The sequence below is a fragment of the Myxocyprinus asiaticus genome, chromosome 46 (genome assembly GCF_019703515.2).
Source record: "Myxocyprinus asiaticus isolate MX2 ecotype Aquarium Trade chromosome 46, UBuf_Myxa_2, whole genome shotgun sequence".
Taxonomy (NCBI): domain Eukaryota; kingdom Metazoa; phylum Chordata; class Actinopteri; order Cypriniformes; family Catostomidae; genus Myxocyprinus; species Myxocyprinus asiaticus.
In genome coordinates this window covers 2,261,917-2,274,392 of record NC_059389.1, presented here as the reverse complement: position 1 = coordinate 2,274,392, position 12,476 = coordinate 2,261,917, and the positions used below count along the sequence as shown (strand labels likewise).

General features: G+C 35.8%; 1 protein-coding gene across 1 annotated transcript in view; it reads right to left on the bottom strand.

The window, feature by feature from the left end:
* Positions 1-3,786, bottom strand: part of ppm1h (protein phosphatase, Mg2+/Mn2+ dependent, 1H) — a 28,324-nt gene extending 24,538 nt beyond the window's left edge. Inside the window, exon 1 of the mRNA XM_051689992.1 lies at positions 2,762-3,786. Within this exon, the coding sequence (XP_051545952.1) occupies positions 2,762-2,997 (236 nt within the window). The 5' untranslated portion in view covers positions 2,998-3,786. The remainder of the gene's footprint in view (positions 1-2,761) is intronic.
* Positions 3,787-12,476: the final 8,690 nt, after the last annotated feature.

Sequence of the window (12,476 nt, the reverse complement as noted above, 5' to 3'; positions counted from 1 at the left end):
TCATATCAGAGAATCAAACCATTAAAGGAATAGTTCATCCAAAAATAAAAATGCCGTCATTATTTACTCAACCCTAGTGTGTTGGCAAAAACTTCTGCTTTCCATGCAATGAAAGTGAATTGTGATTTACACCAATATGACCCATGCACTATATTCCAAGCCAGACCAAAATTTTAACTTTTATTCACTGAAAATCTTCCTCTCCACCGCAGCTCTCAAATCTAAGTAAATGTAATGATGACAGATTTTTCATTTTTGGGTGAACTATATCCCTTTAAAGCTTTAGATTTAGGGAGTGTTTGATTGCACTATTGCAACTTGTGTTAGAAATAAAGTTCACATCCATATGATTTATAGATTTATATGGAATCCATTGTATGTATTAAACGTAGAAGAGTTCTTATTGATGTGTTAGTGGCTATTAAACATTTAGGTCAACCAGTGTATTGATCAGCTAATGGAGAAATCTCACTGCCATATTGATCGCAGCTGATGTTTATTGTTTATTCTCCATCTTGTGCTAATTCTTAGGCATTAGAACAAAATGAAAACAATGTCCGGTATCCATATATCCTGGCAGATACATGTTTTGGGCTTCAAGGTTTAAATTTTGATTTAGAATTGTATTATGCTACACAAGTTGGTACGTTCGGAAATAAGGAACTTTGAAGCTCAAAAAAGCACATAAAGGCAGCATAGAAGTAACCCATACGACTCCAGTGGTTTAATCCATGTCTTCTGAAGAATTCTAATCGGTTTTGGGTGAGAACAGACCAAAATATCACCGTTTTTTTACTGATATTTACTTAAATCTTGCTATTGCACTCTATATGCATGATCATGATTTCAAGCTCGATTACACTTCCTAGTGCTTGACCTTTACAGTGAAAAAGGAGTTATATTTCGGTTTGTTCACACCCAAAACTGACTGGAATGTTTCAGAAGGCATGGATTAAACCACTGGAGTCATTCAGATTACTTTTATGCTGCCTTTATGTGCTTTTTGGAGCTTCAAAGTTTTAGACCACATTCACTTGCATTGTATGGACCTACAGAGCTGAGATCTTCTTCTTAAAATCGTCCTATGTGTTCTGCAGAAGAGAGAAAGTCATTCACATCTGGGATAGCATGAGGGTGAGTAAATATTGAGGTGGAGTTATTTTGGGGTGAACTGTCCCTTTAAATCTACACACTTTTCTGCGTTAAACCATCCGGAACACGCCGTAAAAATTTTGTTTGTTTTTACAAAATTAATGACAAGTCAAAATTAGTTTCTGTGATCATCGACAGCATGCCAAAGATATAGCACAATCTGTATTACAAAACAGATGTACAGTAGCCCAGGGAATCGAGAGTCGCCTCCAAAAGTTCAGTTGCGTGACCGACATGTCCGACTGTGTACATTTCTTCGATTACCAAACTACTATACATCTAGAAAGCCTTAACTGCACTTATTTGAAATACAGATTTTAAATGATGGCAACTAAATGATTATAAATACTCATCTTGAGCAGTGGTGTAACCAAGGGTGGGCCGAGGTGGGCCTGGGCCCATCCAAATTACACCCAGGCCCACCCAGAATATCAGAGATATATTTTGACTTCAAATATATATTTATGGAATAGTAAAAAAAATACATACATTCTGATTTCTGAAAGTGTGAAGAACTGTTTGAATGTGTCTCTTCTCTGTTGTTAAGGAAAGTGTGGTAAAAAATAAAAGTTGGGTGAAAACTTGGCCCATCCATTTTTACTGAGGCCCACCCAAAAGTAATGCTACGCCCTTGGTCTTAACTAATCAACGCTACTGTCTGTGCCGGAGGCGTCAGTCCGTTGAATGTCTCATTGACATCCGAAATTTTCAGATGAGCAAACAAACGTAAAAAATACCTCTTCCAGATGTAAACAGACACATTAAATAGACGTCTGGGAGATGTACAGTGCATGTGTTATCAAGCAAAAACAGAACTGACCTTAAATACTTTCAAATGCCAAAATCGTTCAAATTATTCAAAGAATTTAAAGGGGCGGCGTTAAATTAGAAAACGTACATTTTAACGGTAGACGTTAAATTTCGATTTTAAATTCACTATTGTTTTATATAGAGTCTATACAGTATTTAACGCAGTTACATCAGAAGTAACTGTAATTAAATTACTGAGTAATCCCTTACTTTACTTTTCCAATGGAAAAAGTAATTTAATTAGAGTAATTCATTACTTAGTAATTCATTACACCCAACACTAGTTATGTACGTGGTTGTTATTCATCTGTCAATCATTAAAGTGTTAATAAATTTACTTTATAGTGCACTGCTTACCATACAATCTCACTATGACTCATTTTGTGTGAAGAATCGACTCCGAATCGATTCCGAAAACCTGGAATCGACTCAATAAATAAATAAATAAATAAATAAATAAAATGAGGAATTTAACAACCCCTGGTAAAATGCTGATAAATGTCCAATACATTCTACGTTTTGAGTGTCTTTTATTACTTTACTGAACCCGAAAAAATCCTTCAAATGATTCGGTGTCACATGAATCACAATATAATGCGCAAAAATATTGACGCTTCGTTAAAATGCAAACAAGGACGTTTCATTCCAGCGCACAGATCTATTTATAATCTCTGTTCCTCATGACAACATGCATGTGTTTATTATAAGAAACCTACAGTAAACATATCTGCAGCGTCCGCGTCTGTGACGCGCAGCTCAAATCAGTGCGCGTTCACGAACCGAACCCTTCGGTACTCACTCGGCGTATCCGGTGCTCCAGGGCAGCTTCATCTCCTTGAGGATGAGGATGGGTCTGGAGATGTGATCCGCCGAGCACTCCACCTCATCCGTGGACAGCGCGAGGAAATCCGGCCTGCTGTACGAGAACCGGAGCGGTGGATCCGGTCGGTCAGGGTGATTCTGCTCCCCGTTGGGACCCGAGGCCATGATGCCGCCGATGAAGCTGGAGACGGCGGATCGCACGCGTGTGATCATGATGATGATGGTGGTGGGGTGTGTGTATGTGTGTGTCTCTGTAAACGCGCTTTTCCAGGCTGCGCGGAGACGCGCAGGGAACGCAAGCGTTAAAACGCAACACAGTCCGTTTCTAACGCACCCTTCAATCAGTTCACGGACACACGCACCACACACCGGGAGAACACGGAACTAAAGTCCCACTGGATGCTGTCATGTGACTCCTGCGGGTCAATGCGGGACACTTGGTGACTTGAACCCTCATGATGCGTTTTCATTGATTTTACTTCCTCGTTATAATATCAAAACTAACCTTTCAAATAACCAATATTCTTTGAAGTATAACCTTTCATGGAGTACCATTTAAATACCACAGCAAAGGAATATGTTAATCATTCAGTACCATATATGTAAGAGAGACCGGGGCAAGTTGTCACACTTGAATTCAACTGTTTATTCAACTGCTATTACACAAATATTACGAATTTGACATTTTTAGTTTGGAGGATAAAATTCACAAACAGTTTTCTAATTTAATAGGGTAACCTCCACAACCACTGCTACAGAAAATGTATACAATTATATATAGAATATAAAATGAAATATACTTAATGTTAAAGGGACAGTTCACCCAAAAATGTAAATTCTGTCATCATTTACTCACCCTCATGCCATCCCAGATGTGTATGACTTTCTTTCTTGTGCAGAACACATAGCAGAATATTTCAGCTCTGTAGGTTTATTCAATGCAAGTGAATGGTGACCAGAACTTTGAAGCTCTAAAAAGCACATAAAGGCATCTTAAAAGTAATCCATACGACTCCAGTGGTTTAATCCATGTCTTCAGAAATGATATGATAGATGTGGGTGAGAAACAGGTCAATATTTAAGTCCTTTTTTACTATAAATCTCCACTCCCGCTTTCACATTCTTCTTCTTCTTCTTGTGTTTTTAGCGAGTCACATTCTTCATGCATATCGCCACCTACTGCCAGGGGGGAGAATTTATAGTAAAAATGGACTTAAAGGAACAGTTCACCCAAAAAGGAAAATTCTCTCATTTTTCACTTACCCTGATGCAGTCTCAGATGTGTATGACTGTTTTTCTTCAACAGAACACAAATGAAGATTTTTAGAAGAAGATAGAGCTCTGTCAGGTCCTTATAATGCAAGTGAACGGGTGCCAGCACTTTGACGTTCCAAAAGTCACATTTAGGCCGCATAAAAGTAATCCAGTCGATCAATGAATGTCTTCTGAAGTGAATCGATAGGTTTATATAAGAAACAATTCGGTAATTAAAACGTTTTTAACTTTAAATTGGCGCTTCCATCCAGGGCTCTGATGCGGTCTGAAATGGCCGAACTCTCGCGTGAAGTTCGTTCTTCTGCTGTAAATAAGCGCCGCTTCCGAATTCTCGCGTGAACTCGCCGACGTGCTTATGTCACGCTTCGCGTCAGCTGCTGGCAGGAAGCGCTTTTTAAAAGTTAGTAATGTTCTAATTATCGACTTGTTTCTTACATAAACCTATACAAGAAAAGACATTCATTGATTGATTGGAGTTGAGTTGATTACTTTTATGCCTCCTTGCCCAGTAGTTTGTCGATATGCATGAAAAATGTGAGAAAGAAGAAGAATGTGAAAGTGAAAGTGGAGATTTATAGTAAAAAAGGACTTAAATATTGATCTGTTTCTAACCCACACATATCATATTGCTTCAGAAGACATGGATTAAACCACTTGAGTCATATGGATTACTAGTGACTGAAACGAAGCTTTCAGATTGTTCGAGTCAATTGAACCAATTGCTTCGGAAAATGATTCAATGTTTCGAAGCGCTTGAAATGCTGAGGACATCTGCTGGTCACATGCGTGCAAATGCAGTGAGAAGAATCGAGTCAAAAGCAGCTACAATGGGAAATTATGTACTGAATAAACAGATCTGAATATTTGGAGAATATGTACACCTTCATATATAAGTTGGACTTTTATGATTTCTGTTTTAAAATGAATTTAAATACAATATTTTTATTTTATTTTATATACTCAAAAAAAAACAAAAAAAAAACACTTTGTTTTGTATAAAATGTTATTACAAATATTTTTGCTTTGAAAGATTGTAATAAAATACAGGGAAATAAAAATGACTAAATTCAAACCAGAAATTCTTATTTGAATCAGTCTTATTTTATGACGTAATGAAGCCTTGATTGCTGAAATCACATGGCGTGGCCAGTTTGATACACGCTCCGAAGCATTGGTTCGAAACAAAGGATTCGTAAAGTTTTCGAAGCTTCGTGAAGCGCATTTCGAAAGCACCCATCACTAGTATGGAGTACTTTTATGCTGCCTTCGTGTGCTTTTTGGAGCTTCAAAGTTCTGGCCACCGTGAGGACCTACAGAGCTGAAACATTGTTCTAAAAATCTTCATTTGTGTTCTGCTGAAGAAAGAAAGTCATTCACATCTGGGATGGCATGAAGGTGAGTAAATAATGAGAGAGTTTTCATTTTTGGGTGTACTGTCCCTTTAAGTAAAAAACACCTTGATGTTTTGAATATCCCAGACATTTTTGTCACTTCAAGTGACAGGTGTGCATCAAGCCTTAGCTGTTGGCAGTTGCTCATAACAAACTTTAGACCTCATTTTTAATAGATTTGGTTTTATATTCTGTACAACTGTTTAAATAATCTCAAGGATTACAAGAGTTGCATGTGCAGAATCAGTGTAGAAACTGTTATTGATGTTATCTGTTTTTACAGACAGTCATGGTTGATCACAGATCATCCTTTAATCCATGTCAACAGTCAAAGCAGTTCATAGAATTAAAGCGTTGTTATATTTCATAGGGGCCACCAGATATCGCTGTCCGCCTGATCTTACAGTATTCAACATTCAGAGTTGGTCTTGGTGAACTTTGCTTTTTTTGTTTTGTGCTTACTGTCGTTTTACTACAAATGCCATTGGTAAACGTTGGTTACTGAATCAAAACATTGCTTCATTTTCCCAGTAGCTTAATGCAGGGGCTGTTTTGCCGTTCAGGTGCTGATGATGAACTCAGCAGAGCCAAATGCATCTGTGACCCCTCGATAATGACTTTACGGATAGACTGCAAGCAGGATTTGGGGTTTGGCTTGGGTCATTTGTAACTTTTATTGCTTTCTGGCTCACTCTTTCATCTGGAAAAGTGTGTTCTCCCACTGAGACACCGGTGAGATGTTTTGGACAGTGTGCATTCACTGCTGCTTGGATTGCATGAGTAGTGTTTCGACTGTCTCGGGATCAGCTGCTGCTGGTATAGTGTGTGTATTGTGTATTTTTGGCCTCTGTTAATCCAAAAATGGTCTATTTGAGTGGATATTCAGCTCAATTGTGAGATATTGATTCCAGAACATATATAAAACTACATTGTCTAAAGAAACAATTTTAGATTATGCTCTTCACAAGTACGTGAATTATATTGATTATATGCGCAACATTCCAAAATGCATCAGACCGCAATTCATACCTTAACATAAGTATGCATTGCATTCTCAACGCTGCACTATAGCGAACATTGCGGTCACATCCAGTGTAGACAGCATCCTTGAGTACAGTGGGAATGACATTAAAACATCTCCCAACAACAAGCAGGTTGCCAAAACACACGCCCCCACCTGACATTTCCAAACCAATTATGTTGGAGAAATGTCATCCTTTGATTCTCAGTGCTTTCTGCAGTATGACCCAAGGCCAGTGATTAGTTCTCACTGATGGAATTTCATTTTCTGATCTTAAATCATTTTTTTACGGTACAGTGGTTTGGATGTGGATTTGGCTTCGGTAGGCTGGTCTCTATGTCTATGGGATAAATTGAGGTCTTCTGCACTCCATCTGGGAAGAATTAAAGGGTTTTTACCATGTGAACAGCCAGTTGATGGTGATGTCATATAAAAGATGGCGTGATTTAGTATATTTATTGCTCATCCGGAACATTCCAAAATCTGAAGACAACCCACGTGCATCCCACGGTTTTGTTTGTGAGAAACAAGCACCTCACATTAATATTTGAGACTATTCATTAGATTTACACATTTCAATTTTACAACAAAATTCCATCAAATTGAATTGAAATGCTTTTTTGAGTGTACCATTTCCTTGATAGTTCACCTAAAATGAGTTGTGTCATACTTTTCTCACTCTCATGTTGTTTCAAACCTGTTTGTCACACTTTCTTCTGTGAAACAAAAAAAGTGAGTCTCAGTCAACATTCACTTTCATTGCATCTTATTTCAATACATTAAAAGTCAATAGTTTTTGAGACTGAACACTCTGCCTATCTTGTTTTGTGTTCAGGTTTGGAACAACATGATGCTGAGAAAACAATGACAGAATTTTCTTTTTTTGGGCACTCAAATTGCTCAAATTGAAAATTGTTCAAACATGCAATAAAAAATAAAAAATAAAAATATTTATTTAATTACATGATGTGCCAATAAATTTATCGAATCACATTTAATCGCATAGATCCCACCAGACCCAAAAGATATTCAATATAGAATTAAAATATATTTATAATCAAATTATAAATATGATATAATATATGTAATAAAAAATATTTAATATATAATATATTTATATTTTTATATTTAATAATCACATTGAATTACTGCTCTAAATCTTTTAGTGCTGCCAATCAATAATTTTTTTAATGAAGCTAATTACATGATATGCCGATTAATTCACTGATTTAATCACAATTTATCACATATATCAATATATGATCGGTATAATCACACTAAATTAATGCTCTAAAATGTTTGTGGCCCCTAACCCTAACTGATTCAAATGTTTTATCTAATTAACTACATGATGTGCTGATAATTCATCAAATTAATCACAATTTGTCACATATATCAACATTTGCCAAGAAACCCCTTAAATAAAGATATTTAATATGAAATTAAAATATATTTATAATTAATAAAAAACATATTTAATATGCAGTATATTTAAGAAATTGCTCTGATGGTTAGAAAATTCCTTATTATGGAATTTATGCACTGTCAGGGGGTAAGATTAATTTCATAATTTTTTTAATGCATTATTTTGATATAATTAATCGCACTGAATTATTGCTATACATTTTTTAGGGCTGCCAATCAATACATTTTTTAATGATATGCCAATGAATTCATAAAATGAATCGCTATTCATCACATATATCAACATTTGCTAAGAAACCCCTTAAATAATGATATTCAGTACACAATTAAAATATATTTATTATCAACAAATTATATATTTAATATTCAATATATTTAAGAAATTGCTCTGATGGTTAGAAAATTCCTTATTATGGAATTTATGCACAGTCAGGGGGCATGATTAACTTTTTTAGGGCTGCAAATCAATTAAAATTTCTAATCGGATTAACTACATGATGTGCTGATTAATTCATCTAATTAATCATACTTAATTGCATATATCAATATTTGCTGAGAAAACACTCAAATAAAAATATTTACTATACACTTAAAATATATTGAATATATAATATATAAAAAAATGGAAAATTATGGAATTTATGCACGGTCAGCGGGCTTGATTATTTTCTTAATTTTTTATGGCATAATTTTTATCTAATTAATCATGTTAAATACACGCTATACAATTTTTAGGGCTGAAAATCTATTGCAATGTTTAATCGAATTAACTACATGATGTGCTGATTTAATCACACTTAATCATTGAATCATTATCAATATTTGCTGAGAAACCCTACAAACAAAAATATTCAGTATGCAATTAAAATATATTTATAAGTTAATAAAAAATCTATTTAATATATATGGTATGGTATATGTAGGAAAATGCCTTATTATGGTATTTATGCACGGTCAGGGGGCATGAGCAATTTTGTTAAAAAAAAACATAATGCATTATTTTTTATATAATTAATGGCACTGAATTAACACAGCCTTAAATAAAGAGCCTTATCTATATATATATATATATATATATATATACACTATATTGCCAAAAGTATTCGCTCACACATCCAAATAATTGAATTCAGGTGTTCCAATCACTTCCATGGCCACAGGTGTATAAAATGAAGCACCTAGGCATGCAGACTGCTTCTACAAACATTTGTGAAAGAATGGGCCGCTCTCAGGAGCTCAGTGAATTCCAGTGTGGTACTGTGATAGGATGCCACCTGTGCAACAAGTCCAGTCGTGAAATTTCCTCACTACTAAATATTCCACAGTCAACTGTCAGTGGTATTATAACAAAGTGGAAGCGATTGGGAATGACAGCAACTCAGCCACGAAGTGGTAGGCCACGTAAAATGACAGAGCGGGGTCAGCGGATGCTGAGGCGCATAGTGCGCAGAGCTGTTCCAACATGACTGCGCACCAGTGCACAAAGCAAGGTCCATAAAGACATGGATGAGCGAGTTTGGTGTGGAAGAACTTGACTGGCCTGCACAGAGTCCTGACCTCAACCCGATAGAGCACCTTTGGGTTGAATTAGAGCGAAGACTGTGAGCCAGGACTTCTCATCCAACATCAGTGTCTGACCTCACAAATGCACTTCTGGAAGAATGGTCAAAAATTCCCATAAACACACTCCTAAACCTTGTGGAAAGCTTTCCCAGAAGAGTTGAAGCTGTTATAGCTGCAAAGGGTGGGCCAACGTCATATTAAACCCTATGGATTAAGAATGGGATGTCATTTAAGTTCATATGCGTCTAAAGGCAGATGAGCGAATACTTTTGGCAATATAGTGTATATATATATATATATATATATATATATATATATATATATATATATATATATATAAAAAAAAAAAAAAAAAAATACAAATTTCACCAGTGAGCAGAAAGTAATCAAGGAACGTAAACGAAAAACCTTCAGTGAATCTGAATGGCAAAGTGAGGAGAGGAAAAGGTTTTCGCTCCAATCCACTCGCATACTTGAGAGAAACTTTTATGTCAATTTTTCTATCCATGCTGCAAAAGCTTTTATGACGATTAAACTTTTTACTAGTAAAAGGAAAGTAAAGGTTTTACTTTCAATAGCTGCCAAATGTCTGACAACACCAAGTTTAATCTTTAGAGAGCTGGTATAAACCAAAGCCTGTGAATTAAACAATGGCATAACAAAAACATAAATCACAGACCTCTCAACGGTCATAACAGTATTACAGCAAACACTCCGTGTACTGACTCTTTCTTAACTGTCTGGCAGACGATAAAAAGGCCAAAACAACACAGATTTACATTAAAGTAGGGACCTGAACCAAATATGTGGTATTAATACTAGCATAAAGGCCAGTCAGAACTCATTCTTATCTGCCTTTCTGTACTGGAGTGGATTTTATAGAACTGTATGACTACATTGTACATGTTGTAATATGTAAATATATACAAGGCCAACATGTTTGTGTCCCACACTATAAGACTATAAGGAATTGTGGTCGACACAGACTTCTTGTTAACGCTCCTTTATCGACCATGACCCGCTCTAGACATCCGTTCAACGTATAGAAAGAATAGATGTTGTGAGAACGGCCCAGCCATGAAACTCAACACTCAGTCAATCACTCTTGGACTGTAACGACCTTCTCAACTTATCGTTCCAAACGAGACGGGTTAATGAAGGTTTACAATGACAAATCATATCGCCGAGGACACAGCAGGAGAAGAATAACAATTCCAGAGGAGGGCTGATGGTATGGAATGGGAGTTCATATTGAACGTCAAACAGGAAGGAACTTTAGGAAACACTTACATCATGATTCAAACGAGGTTCAGCTTCTGTTTGACAACAAAGGAACCCTTCCCATCTTCTGAACTGATCTGAGAGCAGCTTTTCTAAAGGTTTGTGATTGTTTAGGCGAAAAACGTACAGAACACAATTGACCTCCTGGTGATAAAACGCAAACAATCTGCTGGTTTTGGACAAAACATACATTTCTATTGCACAACAAACACAGCTCTACTGTGCAAAACTCCTTTTTCGTTTCCCGTTTTTTTCTTGTTTTAAAAATGAACCTCATTGTGTTAAGATTGCTCTGAAAACAAGACTTAATATCTTGTCATTTTGCTTCTCAAGTAAATGCATGTTTAGATATTTGTCCTGAAAAACAAGACAAAAAATAGATTTTGAGTTGCGTGCCAACGTTAAATACTTAGCGATTTTTAAATGTGTGTTATACTCAAGGTAAAATCAAAAGGTCAGTGTCCCAAATGCACTTTTGAGCTCATCTTAAAACCACTTTAAGAGGTATAGAGCTATTTTCCAAAACAACTGGCACCAAATGTTGTTGATTGTTTTGAAAGCTTCGATTGTTGCGTAAGCGGTCTTTCGCAACACATTGTACATGTTTGTTTGTGTTCGCACGCTATAAAGATAATGAAATTCATCTTGTCTAGTGCATGGTTGATCTATAATTACACTATGAGGTCATATTATGAGAATTTAGTGACCTGTGTTTGGGTCAGTTAGTGGGATTGTTATTAAATTATGCTGGTTGGACTTTGTTTTGAGACTTCACGCTACTTGTCACATACAGTTAGCATCTTGAAGAAAATCTTCGCCTGCAGATTTAGATTCATAACAGTATATTGAAGCCTTTGGTTGTTCATTCTATAATTTAGGCTATATTCAATGTCCATTTCATAATCATTTCCTTCAGAAATATCCCATTTTATCCATTAAGGGAAAGCATGTTATAATATCACACTAATATTTTGTGCACCCCATGTTTCATTTTGCTTGAAATTGCCATGATGTTTCTTAATTGACAGTTTTTGCATTGTCTGTTTTTTTGAAGCGAGTGGGTCTTAAGTTCAAAATAATGAATAAAACATGTTAAAGTCAACATTATCTATATTTTATTTATTTTTAAATTCTAAACACTTCAGAAAAAGTTTATTTTTTAGATTGAGTTTGACATTTCAATAAAGAAAATATCTTATTTTACTCATGTCCACAAAAGTCCCGTCAACTATGTTACTAAACAAACACCCCCCTGCAGCTAAAAAATTACGTATCCCAAAACCATGTGACCAGCATCATGTGATGTCATTTCCCTCTGTGGGGGACATTTTGAACACATAATGGTGCATCCTTTAATTTCCCCCTCCAATATTTTAACTACAATAGCATATTGTCAAGGAGTATATTAATTGACCGTCAACTATGTTGGGTACATTGTTATGGTTTCCAATATTTTTATGATGTTAACTAAAATATATATTCAAATTTGAAGTTAACCTGATCAAGAAAAAGACGTGTGGTTGGCCAGGCTAGGCCTAATATTGAAATTATGAGGCAAAATGAGGGAATGTCAACTAAGTTACCATATAGGGTCAACTATGTTACCTGTCAACTAAGTTACCCCAGGGCCAACTCTTAGGTAACATACTTGACGTGATCCTACTGTGTCCGCTGATGATAATGAATTATTTTCCATAGATCAGTTTTTATGTCATAATTTAAGCCTGTATGTGTCA